This window comes from Toxotes jaculatrix, chromosome 2 (assembly GCF_017976425.1).
Source record: "Toxotes jaculatrix isolate fToxJac2 chromosome 2, fToxJac2.pri, whole genome shotgun sequence".
NCBI lineage: Eukaryota > Metazoa > Chordata > Actinopteri > Toxotidae > Toxotes > Toxotes jaculatrix.
Window position 1 is genome coordinate 8550803 of NC_054395.1, and position 22519 is coordinate 8573321.

The 22519-nt window shown below is 40.3% G+C and overlaps 1 protein-coding gene across 1 annotated transcript in view; it reads right to left on the reverse strand.

Moving 5' to 3' along the window:
- Positions 1-20467: 20467 nt before the first annotated feature.
- LOC121189318 (vitamin D3 receptor A) overlaps positions 20468-22519 on the reverse strand; it is a 72750-nt gene continuing 70698 nt past the window's right edge. The window contains exon 10 of the mRNA XM_041049309.1: positions 20468-20920. Coding sequence (XP_040905243.1) covers positions 20901-20920 — 20 coding nt within the window. The 3' untranslated portion in view covers positions 20468-20900. The remainder of the gene's footprint in view (positions 20921-22519) is intronic.

Genomic DNA, 22519 nt, shown 5'->3' on the forward strand with positions numbered 1-22519 from the left:
CACCAGGCGGGTTAATTTATTTACTGACTAACAACCACTTTACACACTGGCTGTCTGAAAAATGATCGACAATCTTAAGCTAGCTGGCCTCATGTTTTTAAATGCCCACTTCGTTGTCTAAATCTCACTTTCACCACGAACTTTAAGCACAACACTCACCAAAATAATGGATATAAAGCGTGTTAAAAAATCCCTCTTGTTGTCACATGTCGTTTCAATCTCCGGTAAAACTAACCAGAATAACCATATGGTCTTTACCGTGCAGGTGCTCACTGCAGCTAACGTTAGCCAATTAGCTTAATTAGCAACTTCGCTCTGGAGGTGAATGTGTGATTTTGGTCACATGCTGCATTAAAACTATTAAAATCATGTTTAAAATCATGTCACGCCTCAGTTTACCGTAAAATATCATTATTTAGTGTAAGGTAACTTACCTTAAATTTTAACACCACTCTCACCGTCTTGGGCCGACACGGTGCTGTTTTCTCCCGTGCGGAGCAAAAGAGCGCTTGTTTTGCACAGTCGGCGCGTCCTGTAAATGAGGTCATACTGTTAAAGCCGGGATTCCTGTCTCCGCCCGCCAGAAATGTTACTATAGTACTATCAAGGCGACCTAATCTCTCCGTTTCACATTTACGTCGCTATTTATTAATAAATAGAGACTTTTGTCTCCATTAAATATTGACGTTAAATCAATATAGATGCAACTTGGCATTAGATTTCTCTCTAGCTATACTGTTACTGTTAAAGCCGAGATTCCTGTCTCCGCCCGCCAGAAATGTTACTATAGTACTATCAAGGCGACCTAATCTCTCGGTTTCACATTTACGACGCTATTTATTAATAAATAGAGACTTTTGACTCCATTAAATATTGACGTTAAATCAATATAGATGCAACTTAGCATTAGATTTCTCTCTAGCTTGGCTTGTCTTAGCCTACGAGCTGATCAGTGCAATCGCCATAAGCATGGCTAAATTTCTAACTTAGCATTAGCATCTCTTCCGTACACATACAGACAGAAAAACTGTATTAGCACCGTATTACTGGAATGCTTTCAAATGTTTAGTGTCTTAAAAATTATTTATTTCATGTATGAAAACTATGGATTAAGTTACAGCATTTTTAATCATCATATACTGTAATGTTTTGCTGCTTGTCGGACAGTACTTTCAGTTATTTACCTTACCTTACTACTAATAGTTTATTTTTTATTTTTTTTAAGAGCCAGACAAACTGTCATTGCACCTGTGTTTAAAGACAAAAAAATCTTCTTAACTAATCTTATAATGCTAAACTTACCTTTAAAATTAGATTCGCAGCTAATCAGCGTTAGCCTCCACGGGAGTCAGCTGCATGCGCATGCGCAGTTCAGTCAAGTGTGTGTTCTCGAGGGGAAAGTGTGTGTTAAGGTCATGCCGTCCTCCGCCACTAGAGGCCAGTACTGAGTGACTCGCCCTAAGCACACCTAAGCACAAACTGTCGGTTTTCATGCTTTGTGGGGTATACCCTGAAACTTTGCCAGGGCATTAATTTGACCTTTTTTTCAATGAATCTGAAGTAAAATTTATGGGGACCAGGGTTTTGGTCCCCACAAAAATTTTGGGCCCCACACCGTGACTGTGCTGTCAGGCAGTGGTACCCACAATGTGATAAAGACAAACACACACACACACACACACACACACACACACACACACACAGCACTGAACCTATAGCACTGACTGCACCGACAGTAAATGTTTGACTGACAGGTTGAATTATGAAGCAGAGGATGTGCCCAAATCTGTTGCTGTGGCAACAAAGCTGCCATACACTCCTTCATACACTTCTAATGAGGCATGTGCAGGCTTTATTTCTTGACATGACATCATGACGAAGGAGCTGTCTCTCAGGAGACGCTGTTTACATTTCTAAATCTGGATTTAAATGTGTCACACGCCAAGGCAGACATGCTATACTTTAAAGCACAGCAGCATTACTGCTTGTGCAACAGTTGTGTCACAGTGTGATGATCTGATCTGAAGCATGCTGATATGAATCAGGCCCTAACAACAGCACATCATTAGAAGTGCACAGCCTGCATAAACAGTCATATTTCAGTGTGTTTAACAGCCTGTTGTTACAGCCTAACTTGAATGTAAATAAACCCTGGTTTCATATAAACATCAGTGTGTACATGATGCTGCCAATGATGTACACAAGCTTCATGGAGGCAGTGTAGACAGTTCATTCTGTCCAGCACATTAACACTGTTTATAACAGCCACAGAGTCATAAAGCAGTGTCGGAAATTACTGAATGAACATAAAAAACGTGTAACTTCCAAAATTTTCTGTTCAGAAAAGAACAATAAGGAGAAGAAAAAAAAAAAGCACACCGCATGCATAAAACAGTAAATATAACCATGGTGCCACTAATGACCTTTTTAGGACTTCTAACAGCCGAATGATCACAAGATATTTATAAAGTGTCAACCATGCTAAAATCAGATGAGAAATCATCATCCACGTGTGTGTCTTTGCATGTTTTGACGTGTGTGTATTTTTAGGATCCATAGTGCAGTAGCGTGTGAATTCAGACATCTGAGTGCGTCACAGTCCATTAAAATGATACATTTTCAATTTGTTTGTTTTTTTTTATCTGAGAACACTGTGAGGATCTAGCCCAGAGACCTGGATGTGTTGGCTAAATAAGGACCAGAATCTGATGTAGATTTGGGATTTCAGTGCTTGCAACACTCACCGCATAAGGGAGGATTTGTGCCATTTATCGTGAGGTCGGTGGCCCGAGAGCATGTGTCAAAGGGACACCTCATCTGTTTAGTAATAACCTCTATAAGGTTGGAGGACTTAGAAGAGAGAGAGAGATAAAAATGAACAGTCAAAACAGCAAAGGCTGAGATATCCTGAATTTTAGGCCCCATTTACTCCTGATATTATCATGCAGTCTGTGTCTGTATTTATTGTCTAGATAATGACATCTAATCACGGGCATTTGTATTCTGGTATTAATCAGCATTGTCCTCATCTTGATTATGTCCACATTCTGATTGGATTCTGATTCTTAATAAGCAAATGAGGTAGGTGCTAGCAGAGTTGTTTGCAAACATCTCAGGTCAAAGAAGGGGTGCAGGTTCCATGAGCTCGGTTATTTTTTGGTAGCTTTGCCGCAAGACAGGAATTGGAGCGGGTGGAGTAGCTTGCTCTTACTAGTGCCCCACCCAACAGGGCTGCACTGGTGGAGGCCTAACAGGTTTCAAAACCCTCCACAGTGGTTTATAATGTTAAGAGGAAGGAGTTTACAACTCAATAAAGTTACTAAGGTGACACATATTTTATCATTTGTTGTTGCGATTGTGAAACAGTAGAAATTCAGTGTTCACGTTACAAAGGAATCTACGAGTAATGTGGGATCGTGTGTGTTTGACTGGCCGTCGCAGCAGACTGCAGGATGACACCGCATTGCTTTCCAGCAAAAGTCAGCCAGTGTTCATCTTTTTTATCAGATACTCTGCATCTTTTCTTTTCTTTTTTTCTTAGTTTGCTGGAGCCTGCTGTGTTGGCAGCTCCTGTGGTATCAACAGTGACTCAATGAGATGGCTGCTGTTGTCCGTCAGAGTGTGGCCTTGGTTCGTTTGGGTCAAATGCTGAAATCTCTGGGTCCTACACTTCTCATAATGCAGCTAAACAGCCCCTGTTTGACAGACTCTCCCCGCCTGGTTAATACCACATCTTACAGACTTCATGCCTGAAGTCTGACACGCAGACTTTCTGCCATGCATTTGTGGTCTCAGTTACCTGAAGTGAATTACTCTGATAGCATCTGTGGTTATTTTCTCAAATTTGATAAAGCTCCACCAGACAACTGTTTTCACACCCTGATTAATATTGCTCACGATCTAATTGACAACGACATGTAAAAATCAGCTGAATGCCCTTTTAAAGAATAACATCCACTGGCTGGAAGCCACACTGAACAGCTATACTACAGAAGACAGTGTTTCTAAAAGTACAACTCGGCCTCAATTGAATAAATATAATTATTTTCTTTTCAGCTTCAGAGCCAAAAAAACAAATGGAGCAGAAAAAAACATTTCTTGTAACCTTAATTTGAAAACATATCTACTTTATCAGACTGTTCACTTTCAACATGACTGAAATGAACTCTGTCCAAACCACAGCCATCTTTCCAAAGATGCAATGTCCCTGTTATATATTTAGCTATTATTTGCACACTGCCAATTCTCCACTTGGCATTCATGATAGAGCCAGATGTGGCTGATAGATTTGTGATATCCGAGTGCAGAACCCTGAGGATGTGGAGATGGATGGACGGAGGAAGGAGGTGAAGAGGGAACACAATGGGTCTGGGAGAAAGGGAAGACGGAGGCTCTCTCAGGGGAAAAACTGGAGGGGAATTTTTCGTCCACCTCTTCATCTCCCATCCTCTCATTCACATCTCAACCTTGCTCTTTCTCTCGCTCCTCCTCCATTCAGAATCTAGCTTTTCCTTTCTCTAACACACACACACACACAGATGAGGTTTTGTCTGGAAGAGGCAGCAGTGTGAGTTAGAGCAACAGCTGCAGGGATTAGAGACAAGGGAGGGAAAGGGAAGAGGGAGTGTTTGTGTTTGTGTGTGTGGGCGGGTGTGTAGGCGCTGGGGGAGCGCAAACGTTGTGAAGCGAGGTGTGTGTTGAGTTTGTGTTTATGTGTGCGATAAAAGACAAAAAGACGAGTTGTGAAAGACGAACGTGTCAAGAGATGGAAAGAGAACAAATAAACATGTCTGTTCACTCAACTGTGTTTTCTGGCGTGTTGTGTGTGCAGATTCACACGTGCAGATAATGAGAACAGTCAGCAGCAGATCTGCGAACTCTACACACCCCACAGCTCTTGTAAGAGTCTATATGTTGGTTTGTCTCGGTGGTGGGCTCGTGGTTTAAAGGCAGTGGGTGGGAGGCGTGTGTTCGTGTGTATGATCACACGCTTTGTTGTTGGAAACACCTGTAATTTCACTCAGCCAGGAGTCAACAGTATCACACTGTAGAGATGTAATCAGCTCTCGCCTGCAGCAGCTCACTCCTGTCTTGCAGGAGTTTTGATGGTTATGTTTTCGCTAGTTTGTCAGCAGAATGGGAAAAACCTTTGAGTGATTTGGACAGAGAGCTGCACGGGTTTTGCCAAAAAACACATGATTAAACATCTGGACCTGGGATTTTTGCCATTAGATGATTATCTGTTTTTAATCAGAACTTTGGAAAGAGTGGAGATAAGGCATGGCTTGATTACAAATCTTACACAATGGACGTTTGCATAGTTAATAAATCTGACGGTGAGAGGAATGACGTCTTTTGGTGTATCTGCAAACCGGAGGACTATCTGCTTGATACCCATTTTGTTTGTTGTTTGTTTTGTTCTGACATTAAACAAAACATAAGTCATAAGGCCCATTTAGTAAATATTTGGGAGCATGTTGTATGATCTTTATCAGCAGATGCAGTTGCCCATTCATCATGGAACTTTAAAATAGGACTTTTCATTCATATTAACTTACAAATGAGTTTCATCTGCTGATGAAGATTATTTAAAATGATCAAAAGTTCCAGAACAGCTACTAAATAGACCTTGTGGTGAGCCTGTTTCCAAGGTCAAGAGTGAACTTTAAACCTCAGCTTTCAAACCAACATAAAGGAGAAGTCAGGAAAAAAGAAAACAAATCTGCAGATGAAGATATGATGAAGATCATGTGATGTGCTCAAAAGCTTCAGAAGAGCTATTAGAGCTGTATTAATTCATTCGCCAGCACAACTGGTCACTCTGCAGCTGTAACAGAGCAGGTGGAGGTTCAGGCTTGTGACTCCACTGCACCATACAAATGTCTTAGTAAGCAGTCCTTCCACCACCAGAGTAGATGTTGTTCCACCTTCAGTGCTCCTTGGCATGGCCTCCAGGGCCTGATAGCCTGGCTTTAGACTCTTTCGCACTGAAAAGTTTACGTCTGCAAAGCCATTGTTTTCCCGTGGTTTTATTTTCCTACGGGCACTGAGTCCCCAGCAAGCACCTGTGCAACAATCTCAAAGTGGCACACTCCACTTTACACAATTCAGGGTGTGAAAACACTTGTCTTCTGTGGCTCTGTAGGGAACTTTCTGAAGTTTGGAAAAAGAAATCCTGATGACCTCATGATCCCAGTCTGAGCTTGACTCATTTTCAACAGAAAGCATGCAGTACAAACTGGAAATGTGGGCGGGTATGACAAAATACACCAACTGTATTATGGGAAATGAAAGATTCAATGTTTTTGGAGTTTCGGGGACTAACAGTCAGGATATCTCAGCCTCGGCTGCTACGATTTTTTTTTTTAATTCTCTTTAAAATCTGCCTTTTGTGAGTCCCCCAGCTTTGTGGAAGTGTAACACTAAATGGCAAAAGGGCAATATACACTGGTGGTGTATAATGAGCACAACAACACAAATGTGTATTTGTTTGGATAGGAGGCCACACATAATGACACAGGACACATGTGCCAATGTGCCAGGATATGTCACTGTCCTATGTCCCTGTGTCATTTTGAGTGTCTACTGAATGTAAATGTATTAGACACACACACACAGGCAGACAAGCACCCTGCAACACAGACCATCAACCACTGCACACATAAGCAAACAGACTGGTGGCGAAAATGTGCAATAACACATACGTGAAGAGGATAACCACGAGTGAATGTACACAGTCTATTTAGACACAAACACACATTTTCCCTGTGTGGCAGACTGTCATTACGTGGTGCTCTGGGACTATTTAGCTGAGGGAACGGCTCAGTGAGGGAGACGTCAAAACAGGAAGTGTTTTATGTAGCTGAAACATTCCATTTTTAACTCTCACACAGGCTGGCTAAAATAAATAACACACTCAGCACCCAACCTGGGAGGTGACAGGCTGGAGTGTGTGTATTTAAGGAACCTATATGTGTGTTTTAGCAGTGTGTGTGTGTGTTTGTGTGTGTGTCTATGTTTGCAGTTGTGCATTTCTGTGCAGCAGCCTGCTGTGCACATTCATGCATGCTTGCATGGGTTTGCAGGTGTGTGTGTGTGTGTGTACATACCAGCCCTTCCCCCAGGCGCTGCAGAGGCCTCTGAGTCTCGTGAACTCATTTCCTCTTTGATGGGGGACATTCACTCTGTGGCTGCACATGCACAGAATTACAGTCCTCTAGACCAGGACTCAGTGTGGGATTTGGGTGGTTTTAGATCCATGTAGACCAGTGGAACCCAGAATCACATTTGCATCAATCTGTGCCGTCGCCTCTGAAATGATGGATATGACGCAGTTAGAGCAGCAAGAGCTCTAACTGAGAGAGATTATAGAATTGACTGAAGAAAGGTCCTAACTTCAGCTGATCCAGAACAGTAGTTCTAATCAAAATCAGAGGTATCAGAGGTGACAAGGGGCTTTTAAAAACACATTAATCTTCTGACCAGGTCAGAGGTCACAGGTCTTGTCTTGACCTGTAAAAAAGGAACTCAGAGAATGCACTCCGCTCTGCTGCGAGGATTAAAGGTTACAACCAGTTTCAGATGATGAAAACAACTGAACAAATAATTCACTGATTGGAGAAACTGAGTGAGGTAATCTAATTTGATTTCCAATGCCTGTGATTGTAGCATCAAGGCTTTTCTCAACTGAAGAAAGTCATAAATGACCTTATGAACTTAGAAGCTCAATACTGAAGGAAATGTTAAGAAGCCCATTATGTCATGACAGTAAGTGGGCAGGCAAAATACCAGGACCCTGAAACCAAAGTAGCTAAATGGAATTCAGCCATCAGTAATTTTATTATGAACAACTGCACTTTTCCTACTGTGATTTGACAAAATGCCTTTGTGACCGTGGGTGGAAAAGCTTACCTTCTTCATGGCCCTTTTCCTTGCAGGAGCCTGGAGAGCAGCGTTAGGCCGTAAGGGAGATTCGGTTCACCTGGACTGACTGCCTGATGACATTATAGTGGCAGTCAGCCAGTTTCCCCTCTTCGCCCCCCTTTACCATTTGGCTTTGTTTAGTTTGGTTACATTTTATTCACTGCATCAAATCATTTTCAGGTTGGGATTTAGTTTATTTTCTCGTATACTTGGGAAAATAAATCTTTCAAAGTCATAAATAATGTGTGGTCTCCCCCAGTTCTTGATTATCCAATGAGCAAGGTAGTGACACATTCAATGCCGGATTCATGTCTGTCATACTGTCATGACAGACCTTCTGACTGGTTTCAGTGTTTGGGAGTCAGATGAGATGACTAATAGCACTCTTATGTCTGTGCACTAAAAATGTAGCTGGAGCCAGTGGTTCATTAGCTTAGCTTAGCATAAAGACTGGAAAGCCTGGTTCTGTCCAAAGGGTTTTTTTTTTTTTTTTTTTTTTTTAATCTATCATCACCCCTGAAGCTCATTTATCAAAATGTTATATCTTGTTTGTTTCATTTGTTCAGAAACCAAAGAGAAAAAAAATAACGTGTTGTGGTTTCGGAGGGGGTTAGGTATCAGTGACTTCCTGGAGTAACAACAAGGCAACGATTTCTTCTCACCTTTGGACAGAGGGCTGAGCAGACTGTCCTCCCGTGTTCCTCGAATGTCACTGTAAGTCTTTAGTGGAACTTGACCCTAAAATAATCATAAACAAACATCAAGCAATGATCTTAACTTTAGTGAAACGCCATTAACGTCAGTGTTGCTGCTTTAATTAGCAGCCATTCGTAACCTACAGAGTTCCTATACTGCTCTTGTGACACAGTACAAAGCTTCACAGACTTCAAGACTTTAATGTGCTCTGTTAACTCTGTGTCGTCATTCTAGGTGTTTTGATTCTATGCTCTCTAGGTTTCTGGTTCCAATCACCGCTGCAGCCTTCACACAACCACTTTGTATATCAAACAGAATTCAAACTATGTTTTGAATATGAATTTCTCTTGCAAACACTGTGCAGCCTTCTCTTTACGGAGATTTGTGTATGTGAGTGTGTGAGTGTGTGTGTGTGTGTGTCTGTGTGTGTGTGTGTGCACGCTCACGGGAGTGTTCTGTTCTCATGCAGCACAAAATAGTGTGTGCAAGTGTTTATATTTGTGTACATGCACATGTTTCTTATTAGCAGCAGTGACAGCAGCCTGCTGAGTCCCAGCCACACCCAAATGACCGGCTGAGTGATGAAAGCTGTGGTCAGTGCTGACGTGGACATAAAGCTGCTTACAGACAGCTTGCTTACTACTAGAAGAATAAACAAGAGCAGTCATCATATCACATCTGGTACCATATTTCAATCACTTAGAGACATACAGTACTTGGCTCAAGCAGTTGGTTTTGTGTTGTTTGTCTTAAAAAATGATGTCCTCTTCCTTTGGTAAATACATTTAAAGTTGCAGTTTTGCCAGATTTTTATCTGCATCACATTTATCCCTTAGCTGACCACATAGTAATAATTGCTGATGTCAACATAACAACAGTTGCCAACCACACACATCCCCTTTTTGTTTCCAGCGAAATTTCTGTTCACGGTACTTACGTACGCCTGCACACGCAATTATGCGAAGACATGTCAGCACAAGGCAGGATGAAACTGGAAATGATCACTTTAATATTTGTCATAGTTCGTTCATGTTTGCTTTCAATTTCCATTCATTTTCAGCCTGACCATTGTCTGTGCCACTGACTCTCACACAGTAACACCAGTCCCTCCAGCCTTTCCCGCTCACCTGTTCCCGATTCCCTCATTAGGTCCCTGGTGATTATACCAGTCCACTCCCACTTGTCCTCTGTCACATTGTGGTGGGGTTTTTTTGTTTTTTTTTGCCTGCCTGTTGTTGACCTCCACCTGCCTGCTCACGTTTCCCTTGCCCATTCCCCTGCCTGCTTCTATTTGCATTACCTTTGCATCACCTTCAATAAAGGTGGACTGTTTGAACAGTTTATCAGTGTCTGAGTCATGCAAATGAATCTTTTGTTTCAAAGAATGAACGCTGCTGAATTAAGAATTCACAGAAAAATGTTTATTTCCAAAAGAAAAAAAAAAACCTGTGCAGCACATACTGACTTGCTTAGATGCTTAGATTATAAACACATACAGTGCACTGTACAGTGTAAGCACAGTGGATGTAGAGTATTCTTGCTCCTGTTCAAGAAGAAGCACGGTAAGTAGTAAGTATGATGAAGCAAAGATGGCTGATACTAAGGATGAGATTTAGGAGATCAGGATGCAATTTGCTGATTTCATGTAGCTGCAGGATTTTGACCATCACGAGACACTAAAACTCTCCGCTAAAAGTCGAGTAATAAAATTCTTTTTTGGTGTGTTGACAGCTTCATGGCTCTCGTACTCTTCCACTGGTCGGAAAACTCACATCACTGCCTTTAAATGAAGAATGAATTATCAAAGGCCAAAGGTTTTGTGGGGAGGAATCTCCATCATATCGATGACAGTCGCTGGATGAAGGCCATATCAGCAGAGTTAGATGTCATGAAGGCTTCCGCAGGTTAGCTGCAGTAAAATCCGGGCGAACAAAGCAGTTTACTCGCCCATCTTCTCCCTTGATGCAATCTGAGCAGGTCGCCCACCCTGCAGATGAACAATTTCCATGTCTGCAGAAGCAGTGGTAGTAGTAGTAGTAGATTACCAAAGCAGACAGCATGTTAAACACAGGTCAAACCAAGAAGTCAGAGCGGAGGAGTTTTTTTCCTATCCCAGAATTCCTCCCAACCCACACACACATCCTACAATGACAGCCATCGAGTTCAGCGGGAGGAGAAAAAAAAAAAGTAAGAGGGAAAGTGCAGAAGAGTTTTTGAAAGGGGTGACAGAGATTAACACTCCCCTCAGAGTAGATTTACATAAAGATGCAGAGAGAGGAAAGAGGAGATAAGTGGAGGAGGAGACGGAGTGATTTGTTTAATCTGTTAAAGTAATTATGTGATGATTTGGTGCTAATTGTTCTGGGAAATTACAGTGATATTAAAAATGGTGAAAGACTGCTGTGGTGCTTTTCCATTGTGTCTAAAACACGACCCAAATTGTTGTTTTCACATGCTCTGCGGAATAGAAAGAGAGGAATTAAAAGAAAAAAAAACAAACAAACAAAGGGAAAAAATGAGTGATGATCTCTCCCAGTCCTGTCCCAGCTTTGAGAGAGCAGGACCCTCGGGAGGCGCTCACCAATCTTTAATTCCATTTCCCAAAAAAAGACTTTCCTATTTTTACCCTGAGCCGAGATGATCCCCAGAGGGAAAGCACCCGCTCCAGGCCGTTTGGTTTTCCCGCAGATATGTCGTCCCTCAAGAAAACCCAAAATAAACATGCGGAAAACCACAAGGATAAATTTGGCTGCTTGTGCGGAAAAGCTTGGAGTCTCCGTGATTGCGCTCTCACATACTTCTTAAAGAAAAAAAAAAAAAAGGAAGAAGAAGAAAGATAGCTGAGAGGCAGTGAGTCGGAAATGAGGGGAACAAACAGAGGAATGGAGAAAGTTGGAGCAGGAACAGATGGAACTGGGTGACATAAAAAGGAAAACAGGGGCTGATGGGGGAATGTGAGGAGTTTGAAACATGTCTACACTGTAAACACAAGATGAGCACTGGAAAAGTACAATTAGGATTTCTGTATAAAAATGATGTGGTCTCCATATTATGTGTGGGTCAGTGTCTTTTTTTAAACTCCTCTGAGGCTGAAACACATCGTGAATACCCCATGAAACATACTTTAAATGTCCTGACACTAATAAGTTAAAAAATATCTTGACACATGAAGAAAGATAAACTCTTAAACTATAAAATGTCACAGCTTTTGCACATTAACTGTGCCAGAACAAGAAAAGTTACCTCATTTCATTGAAAGAGAGCCATTACCTGTTTCTGGAAAACAGAAAAGAAAAATGTAAGCCCTCATCTTAAAATAAAAATAGGCCCTTCAGCAGTGCATTTCTGTATTCCTGTTTCATATGACCTCTGATCTGCTGTATATCTGCCTGGGCAGGAAATAAACCACATACTTTACTACAAGCACACAAATACCATCCAGTTACAACAATAGAAAATTCAAGCTGGTTTGAATTTGCGATTCAAACTGTAGATATAACCATAGAAACACACATTTTTTGGAAGATGAATTTAGATGGTGTGAGAGTTCAAGGATGGAAGAGCTCCACTGAGGAAAAGAAAAATAATGAGTTCTGCATTTGGTAAGTGAAAAAAAAAAAAGATGTTTACTGTATGGTATGAATCCCTCCATCTGTCAGCTCCACCCAAAACCTGAACTTCTCTTCTCTGACAGCCGAGCGACTCAAACTGCAGTCAGAGGAATGAAGTGTTACACTGAAGCAGCACAGCAAAGGTTCTCAAATGTTTTAATTTCCAGAGCTCTTAAATATGGTTCATAAATATGCCTTAGTTGATGAGGTGTTGACCCACAGCGTTAACACACAGCATTAGAATCACTGGTGTGACCAAAAAAAATGGCCATCATCATTTTCAGCCAAACTTTATCTCTAATCTCTAATGTTTTGGTGAACTTCTGGGAAGGACCCCTATGGTACTCTGAGTTCATGTTTGGGATAGATAAATGAGGACAAAAGCAGGAAGCTGATGATCCTCTGATGCAGTGACTCAGTCTAATTTTACAACCTGGTTGGTTATCTTCCTGGTTATCTTGTAGACAGTGCAGAGGGAGGATCAGATAAACACTCAAACTGCTTACTCTGCTTCATGCTGTAAAAACTGGTCAAACTGTTCTCAGTACTCCCATACTTTGTTTTTATGACTACAACTGGACCAAAGTATCATCACACCATCTGGTATTCTCAGCTTACTAACTCCCACTAAAAACTGAAGCAAAGTGGGAAAAAAAAGATTCTAAAATATCTTTCTAGTGAAAGTTTTTTTTTTTTTTTTTTTAGGTAGATAAATGAGCCTCACGTAACTTTATGGTTCAGTGACAAGTTAGTTAACATAAATGTAGTGTTTATGGGTTGATTTATGTGATTAAAATAAATGAGAGCCTATAAAGCAGTGTACAGCCATACCAGATAGGCTGATGAGGCTCATTACGCTCCAGAAAACAAAAACTGTTGGATGGTCTATAACAGTATTGTTGTGACTTTAAAGAGAATATGTTTTTTTACTCAAGGTTTCCTAAATTTGAAGCCAGAGCCTGCAGGCAATGAGCTTAAACTCTGTATAAAGGCTGGGAACAGGGGAAGATCAGGCCTGTCTCTTTCCAAAGGTAAAAAAAAAAATCTATTAGTCCCTCTAAAGCTCACTAATTGGCACACTAATCAACACATTATTTTATCTTGTTTAACTGACCCGCAAACAAACTGATGTGTAAAAATGACAAGTTGTGATTTTAGGGGGAGTTGCATGGCTGGACTTCCTTGTCATCCATTATGAGGTTGCCAGGCAACACGTTCCAGCTGTACCTGTCAGTCTCAGGTGTCCTGAGCCGAGCTGACTGCTAGCAGTAGCGTTTAACATGTAAACAGCCAATTTGGTAACATAATAACACAGTGTGGTAACATTATGGTAACGTTATCAAGACGTATACTCTGGGGACCATGAATCCATCTATTGAAATAAACCTGTAGTGAAAGTGTCAAGTGAGAAGTAATAAAAGTAAGATAAAAGGAAGAAAAAAGTGGGGTCATATCTGTTGTGTAACAGAGGTTAGTGACAGACCTGGGAAATAGAAACAAGTTGTCAACATAACACTCATCATGTTTCATGTTTTAAGTTTTTACACATGAAACAGTTAGAGAGCGACATTATCATTCATCAAATGTAAGTTCAGTGTTGACTTTCTAATAACTTCTCCTGCTTCTCTCAATTCAGTCTCAACATTTAAGACACCTGAACTCTCTTATTCTTCTTTACATCCTGTGACTGAGTTGACCTGTTGTTCATCACTCACACGCCAATGTCTCCACCTGCTGCTGCTGTGTGTCACTCTGCTTTCATTGTTTTTTTTTTCTTTCTTCTGAGTTGGTTTGCCTTCTTGTGTTACCCTGGTTATTTTAACTTTTTTTTTTTTACCCCTACCATAGTTTGGTTCCGACTTAGTTTGTTTGGCCTGTTCCTTAAGTGTCAGATTTATTTAAACCAACTTGTGAACCTTTTTGGTTTCATTGTTATTTGAGGAGGAGGGTTGGAGAGAGGTAGAGAGAGGGAGAGAGTCAGAAAGAGAGAAAGAAGGATGAGGAGGAGCAGAGGAGGAGTGTCTGGGGTTTGGTCGTGGTCCCTTGTGGTAATATTTAATAACAAACATTAAAAATACCACAGAAATCCTTCACCACATTCCCACGCTCCGACTGGCCAGAACACACATGTTCACATTAGCATGCAAGCACAAGCACACACACACACACACGTACCCTATACATATGGATGAGGCTTTCTGTCAGTCTCACTTGCACGCATACTGTACACGCAGACACACAGATGCACTTATTCACATACCTGTGCAAAAATAGACTCACTTGCCGGGTCACGCAAGCATAGCACAGACACACAGAGGCACACACATATATATACTCTCACATGCATTTGCATGTGTTTATGCACACTGTTGGACAAATCACATACCACATCAAATGGTGTGTGTCTGTGTGTGTGTGATTTATTAAGAGTAAAAAGCTGCACAATAGAAACGCTCGGCGAAACTGTCAAACACAGATACACAAACAGCCAAAACACAAACCATTCAACGCACTGGCAAATGTCAAAACGCACACACAAACACACTCACAAACACACACACACAAAAACACACACTCACACACATAGAGGAAAGTAACAGGAACAGAGGAGTGGTGACAAAGGGCTATCCCAAAGAAAGAAACCAACACACTGTTTGAAACAATGTCATCGAAGAGGAAAGGTGTGTATATGTGTGTATGTGTGTCTGTGTGTGTGTGAGAGAGAGAGAGAGAGAGAGAGAGAGAGAGAGAGAGAGAGAGACTTTGGGTTCACCGCTCTGTTCCCTCTCTCCCTGTGGTTTCCACGATCATAACCCCATCGATGATTATCACCTATTAAACTACTATTATTACTGTTATTATTACTATCCCGACTCTAGTGTATATGTGTGAGCATATGCTGTGTGTGTGTATGTGTGCGTGTGTTTGTGTGTTCGTCATGTCGCCAGTGGCTTTCTGACCTCGTCTCGAGGTTTGGTGATCCCTGCCAGAGATTCCTTTCCATCCTTCCCTCCCTTCCATGTTTCACATGTGCGTCAGCAGTGTTACCGCAACTTCTCTTGCCCTCTCTCTCTTTCCCTCTCTCCCTGTAACCCCGTGATCCTCCTTGTTTTATGCACCCCACCCTCTTGTTTTCGCTTTTTTCTCAGTTTCAGTATCTTTCTTTTTCCCCTTTATTATTCCCCTCTTCTTTTTTCCTGTCACCTTCTGCGACGCGTCCTCTCCCTCATTGTTCTTCCTCCTTCCTAAACCTAACCCTCTCCTCTTCCTTTTCAGATCTTTCTTTCCTTCCAACTTGTTCTCTTTCTCATCCCCAACTCCTGTAATAGCAGAAACACTTATTTCCCTTTTTCTGAGTTGCCCGCACGGAAACTTTCAGTTTAGTATTCCTAACATTAACTGTAGCTTTTATTCAGAGTTACTTACAGTGAAATCAGAAGTGGAGAAATTCTTAAAAAGCCTGTTAAAAAAAAAAAAAAAAAAAAAGCGGAAGATATTTGATACATGAACATAATGACCTTGGAGAGGACAGAGACTAAGAGCTGAAGAAAAAGACAGAAACATTTTCTTAAAGCTACAACTCAATACACGTAAAACACAGTTATTAAAAAGTCACCTGTCTGAAAAGTCTAAATCAGCACAGACCAGCTCATGTTGCACAGTCAGGGATTGGTCAAATCTACAGAACTTTATCTGGCAATGTAAATCCCAAGGTTTTCAAATCTGCATCGATAATTCTGAATGATATGATCCACATATTTTCAAGAAATTTAGAATAATTTCATTCACTGTTGTGGCCAGGGGAACATCCTGTATAGCTGGAATCAGTTGTTGGAAGAAAAAGCAGAACATGAACACTGTGCTATTCCCATACAGTGTGTCAATATCACTGTTTCACTACATTTAAAGCTGCACTATTCAATGTGAAAAGAGCCACTCTTTGTGATTAGCCCACCGAGAATCATCACTCAGCTCTGCAGTTCTCCTCAGTTCTACACAGCATTTTGGCGTCTTGCAGCTCATTGTTTTGGTTCAGTCCGACTCGGCTCAACAACCACTTATCCAGCTGCAGCGAGCAGCTATTTCTAGTGGAAATGCTCCATGCTCAAATCCTCCATACACTAGCTGCCCAGCACCTAATGGCACTCAGACTGAATTAGCAACTAGCTGCTAAACTTAACGGAGCATTGAGTGTCTAAAGAGCCAGATATGTTTGTCAAGAGTTGGTGCAGATCAAAACCCAGCTTTCGGACTCAGATCAGGCGGTTAGAAACATGACTACAAAAGAATGCAAACGTTATCCTGCATCTTCTGGATGTATAGGTTTGCCATCATGCTTGCTACTACATCAAACATGTCAGTATTTTATTTTTAAAAATGAAGCTTTAAAGTGAAATTTAAAAAGGAAAATCAGTGTTCAAGGGGGAACACAAAGAAGTGTGTAACACCAGCAAAGCAACATGACAGAGGAGAGAAAGCAAAAGCAAGTCTCACTGTGTGTGTGTGAAGCAGGGAAGGTGGGGGGGTCAGTGTACCCCATGTTAGATTTCTTGTGAAAAGATGGCAGGCTATTTGAGGATGTGCCTGATTAACTGTGAGAAACAGGAGGCATAAATATAAAAGCTATATTGAAGACTCAACTCCTTCTCCATTTGTCTGCCGCAACAGCTGTGGATGTCGGACACTTGGCTGGAGAAACAAGAATCTTATCCACTAAAACATTCCTTCTCCGCTGGGAAAAAGCTGCACAGCACAGGGAAATTGTGATGTGAAAATGAGACAAGCAAGAAATACTAGAGGTGACTCCCTTCTGGGGAGAGAGGACCGATATATGTGGCCAATATAGCCTTTTTATTTTTTTGCTCTGTAACGTACTGTAACACACAAAAATAATGTTTGCCTTCAGTTGGAGTTTATCTTTCTGTGGATTAAAGTTACATTAGCAGCCAGTTGTTTTTAATGTAACATGGAGCAAATTCAGCTAAAGGATAAGTCTGGTGATATTCTAACAATTTCTCACAGTGAACAAATCCCATGGAAACACCAGTAACTGTCCAAAAATGATTAAAGACACACCAGTGAGCCACACAGTGCACTGAGCCGCACGTTGTTGTTTTTTTTTAATGAAAATAAATTTTTTTTAATAGTTTTTTTTTTTTTTTTAAGATTCATGTCTTCATTTGGAATGAATAGGATACCCTGAATGCCACACACAGGGTAGAGAAGTCAGAAAGTATGGAGAGATGGACCAACACATCGCTGGTTTTGTTCTCTGCATGGGATTTGTTGACAGTGAGAAAGATATAGATGAACTCCAGCCTTATCCTTTAACTAATAACTGAAGTAATATGTTGGATTTCAGGAGTTTCAGTGTCTCCCAGGGTTTCAAAGACTTTTCAATCTGAACAAAAACAGATTCTAGAAGAAATAAAATGGTCAGATTTAAAGATCCTGGATAATACATCAGTGGCCTCTTTCCGTTGTTGCTACCATCCAAAAACCAACATGTGCCCCTCCCTTGTCGACCATGTAATTAGTCAAAGAAAACAGCACTCATGTTCATAATGTTCTGTTTTGTTTTTTTATTTTTTATTTTTAATGATTTCAGGGTTGTAAACTGGATCTGCAGTTCACCAGTGATCATCACTTTTCAAAGTCCTGATTCGTCGCAGTGTAACATTTCAGTGAAGACCATCCGAACATGTCATATCATGAACCATGAGCAGGATGTGACTAAGGAAGGGTAGTGGGGATATCAATAACATTGTATGACATTTATAACATTTTACTTTGTGAATGTGTGAGTGTGTGTGTTCACGCCTCTGCATGACTTTGTGTGTCAGAGCTGTTTCCCAACATGGCTGTGCGTGCAGTAATTATGCAGGAATGTGACTGCAGAAACACTTCAGACGCCTGGCTCTCTGTCTCATCCATAACTGTAACTCTCTTTATATGAGCTGTGAAAGCCAGTGATATAATAGTCAATCAACACACTGCAGCGTGAGCCATTAGCATCTGGTTGGCGGTCAGAGGAGAACTTAATATGGGAGAAGCAGTTATTATGAAAACCGCAACCAGCGCTGCATAGTGGAAGTTTTGATGGCGGCTTCACTGCAGTTTATTTCAAGCCTGAGAACACAGTCATCCAACCATGAGGAGATGTGTCATTAACATATACAAAGAAAAATACTCACTAAACTCATAACAGTCAAAACCTTTTTGATTTTTTTTTTTTTTGGTCATGTGATTGGTTTCACTGAAAGCTGTTCAGTGAGTAATCACAGAAATGTAAGCTTTAAAAAACTCCATTAGCCAATCAGTGTTGTCCTCTCATTTAAACTGTGCTCTGCCGCTCTTTCTTCTTCTCTCCATCCTCTGCTCTCTCACTATTTTTCATTGTCTCTTTTTTCCAAGATGTCCACACATCTGACTCCAAGGCGTCTCCTGTGGGGTCACATGGAGGAGATTGTCCTAATGAGGCTTGGATGACTCCCATCACAGACAGGCGCAGCCCTCCGTCGTCCTCCTGCTTCCCAGACCTGGGTCACGTAGGGGTTTGCAAATAATTCTCAGGCGTTTGTTTCACCCTGCTCAGAGGGCCAGTCGGGTGGGGTTTGTCAAAACATGGGCAAATTAGGAAAGTGTCAGATTTGTCTGAAATCAAAGAGAGCTCTAAAATGATTATTACACTTTCAGGCGTCTAAGCTCATCAGCGCTTGTTGAATTATTCCCTGTGATGCCTCATCTGTCTCACACAGTATGTCATGTCAAACAGTCTGTCTTCTTCTCCCTCCTGTCATCATGTAGCTGATGTCTTACGATTAGGAAGGAGGGCTGGGGAGAAAACCAACAAACCATCAGGAGGAAAGTGAAAGTTAGGCTCTACAAACAAGGAATGTCACTTTGTCTGTTGTTGAAATTAAAACAACAACAACAACAGTGAACTGAACTGTACCACTGGCTCTGTGAGAAGATGCGGACGAGCATTTTTGTGTTTTACAAAGTTTTACAAATCAATCACAGAAACTTTATTGGCAGTGGCATTTTAAGTTTCAACAGAGAGGTTGTTCTATTAGATTCAAACAAAATTCCTCAGAAATACGTTTAACCTAAAGTTAGTGGAGGAAGACTTCCCAGATTCCCAGATGGGTCTGTAGTAACACAAAGAAGAAGAAAAAAAAAAGCTGAACTGTTAAAAGCTTGACATCATCGTGGTATCAGTCACTCCGCCAAAAATAAATGTTATGATTTGGATTTCAGTTATCAGCAGTTCAACCTAAGAGCAATGTTTCTGTTCTCAGGTTCTTTAATGTGATGGATTTTTAGTGGCCTGACATTGTTAAAGTTTATTATTTCACATGAAAAAGCTTGAATTTGTGAAAAGATGTAATGAAGTGCAACCCAGAGTATCTGCTGGTCCAAGTCTTTTTCTGAGTGTCTGACATTAAACAGCTGCTTTATATACATGCATACATACTAAGGCACACAGGGACCAATTCTAAAAGGCTAACAGCTGTTCATGACTACAACAGCATGTTAGTGCCCTCTACTGACCACAGGTATGTATTTGCACCATGTTTAAAATGCACTTCTCTGTGAGTAAATATGATCAACTGTACGGGTAAAAACAAAAAGGAAGTCTCAGATTCTGTGATGAATATTGAAAACAAACTAAACTGAATATACATGTGCCTCTGTCACAGCTGTGCAGGAATCAAGTTTTGTGTCTTTTTCTTCTTGCATTTTCAAAAAACAAAAAAAAAATCCCTTTTTCATCTTTTGGACATTTTAACAATGCTAGAAAAAACAGTTGAGGTGGGGGGAATTTCACTTGTGGTGCTCACAGCACAGAAACACAACATTTAAATATCTGAACAATGTGTCTTTCCCACAAGAATTGTCCCCATGAATCTGAATAACCCACAGATTTTACTGTGAGCAGCTTTTATATAAACTGCTTAAACAGCAGACTCTGAATTCCTAGGAGGAACAGAGACGCTATTTCTGAGGATTGTTAAGTATTTTAGTGCTGTGAACATCACAATATAAATGTCTTTTTATATCTATTATGTTATATGTTATATAACATATCTCAAAACCATTTTTTTAAAAATAAAACTATGTACAACTGAGACTTAAAATGTGGTTTCATAATTTGGGCAAACTAAACCTTTAAACTTATTGTCTACAAACACGGCAAACAAAATACAGGAAGCCGAGGGTTGTTTTGCATCGTTATGTACAGCTGTTTTATTTGTGATTTCCCCAAAACATTATCAGTATTTTACTACATACAATGCATGTAATCAAAGTACAATGGATCAACTTCAAAGAGAAGAAGAGCAAAAAGAAAAGAGCAACACAAAAAAAAAACAGGTGGTGATTTTTAACCACAAAGAGAGACATTGGTTAAGGTACTGTATGTATAACACTATTTATTTTTGTATAGGGCTATTGATGGTGCCATCAACAGCGATGCCATGGCAACTATAAATGTTGAAAAGACAAGTTTCTTCTAGAAGCACTGAGGTCTGGTGAGTTTCACTGCAATGTGGTGTGCATGTGTGAAGGTAAAAGTACTTATCTTGGGACTCTACTGAGATCAACTATGAACCTTTCTTTTTTTTTTTTTTTTCTCCTAATGATGAGAATAAGTCATGTTATGGGAGGTCACAGTCTGCTGGACATTCCTAAAAAAAAAAAAAACAAGCTTCAGTTAAGCCAAATTAAATAAAATCAAGAAGTTTCATTAGACTCCATTGCATCAGCACAAGGATTTAGACTTGACACCACTTGTAACACACTGAATAATTTTTAGGCTCTGTAAGAACCGAACGTCACTGAAAAAGCAGCCGAGGGGAATATATCAGAGTATTGAGTGGAACAAAAGAACGACCAGCAGAGAAACGACGGAGCACATCACAGTCACGTGCACCTCCCACAAGCACGCAACTGCTGACTCAGAAAACTGATGGAACAATTGAAGAAACTAACAAATGTGTGGATGTGAAGAGAGGGAAAAAAACAGCTACTAAAACTCAATGAAACTGTCTTAACGTCAGTAATACCAAGACAGATCGTCCTGTTTAAAACCCCTGATATTGTCCCAAAATAAGGCTGTGGGTTCTAGGCACACCAAGGTACAACTGAGCTGAGCAATATGTGCATTTATGTTGTGTTTTTTTTTCTTTTTTAAAGACATGAAACTTACTGTATGTACTGAATGAATTAATCTTCGATTTATTTCTAAACACCTGGCTAGTCCAGGTTTTACTACAGAGATTAGAGTTTTTTAAAAAAAAGAAGAAAAAGAGGATGACAAATCATTTTTCGACATCACACGTTTTGCAGAGCATTTAGAGACAAAAACACAAGTGCATCATTGGCAAAAACTGCTGGTGAGGGAGAAAGAAGTGCACACAAGTGTGCCGTGTGTGTGTGTGTCTGTCTGAGTGTGTTTGAAGTGTTCAGTGTCTGTCAGTCAGTATGAGTTTGTCTGTGAGTGCAGCTGTTTAAGTGCATGTGTGTATGAGCAAGCGCACATTTAAAGAGGTAGCAGAGAAATGCAATCAGAGCAACAGACCACAATCTTATCTTGAATGACAACCGTGCATCTGTCACGACAGTAGAAAAGCTGACTTTCTATCTACCTTCTCTCCTCAGGTTCATTAATTCAGTAAGGTAAGAGTCGCAGACCTTAACTGAGGTCGCTCCAAACTCAGATCAACTCAAAAATAAAAAAAATAAAAAAAAAACACCTAAAATTTAATTTAGCAGGATACAGCTACTTTCATTGCCAGCATTTAATCAACAAATAAGCTTCTTTTTAAAAAAAAAAAATATTAGCAACTTCAGTTTCACTTTTTGGGGATCAGGTGAAAACTCAAGTTCTATTATTATTTCATCTTTTTCCCACAAGCCCATGAATCAAACACTATCTTGAGGGAATAAATCAATTGCATCATTAATTCATTAATTGTCAAATATTCTTAAAACTGAATAAACTCAATCGATCTGTGAATTTCCACATATGTCCAAAGCTTTCCATCAACAGCAGCTGGTGGTAAGAGAGCAGAGCAGAGCAGCCTTTACTTCCACATGCTGTGAGCTGAAACGTGATTCATTAGTTTATATAATACAAAGAGTGATCACTAAAGGCTTGGTGTGTCATTCACAAGGAAAAAAAAAAATTATATATATATATATATATATATATATATATATATATATATATATATATATATATATATATATATATATATATATATATATATATATATATAAAAAAA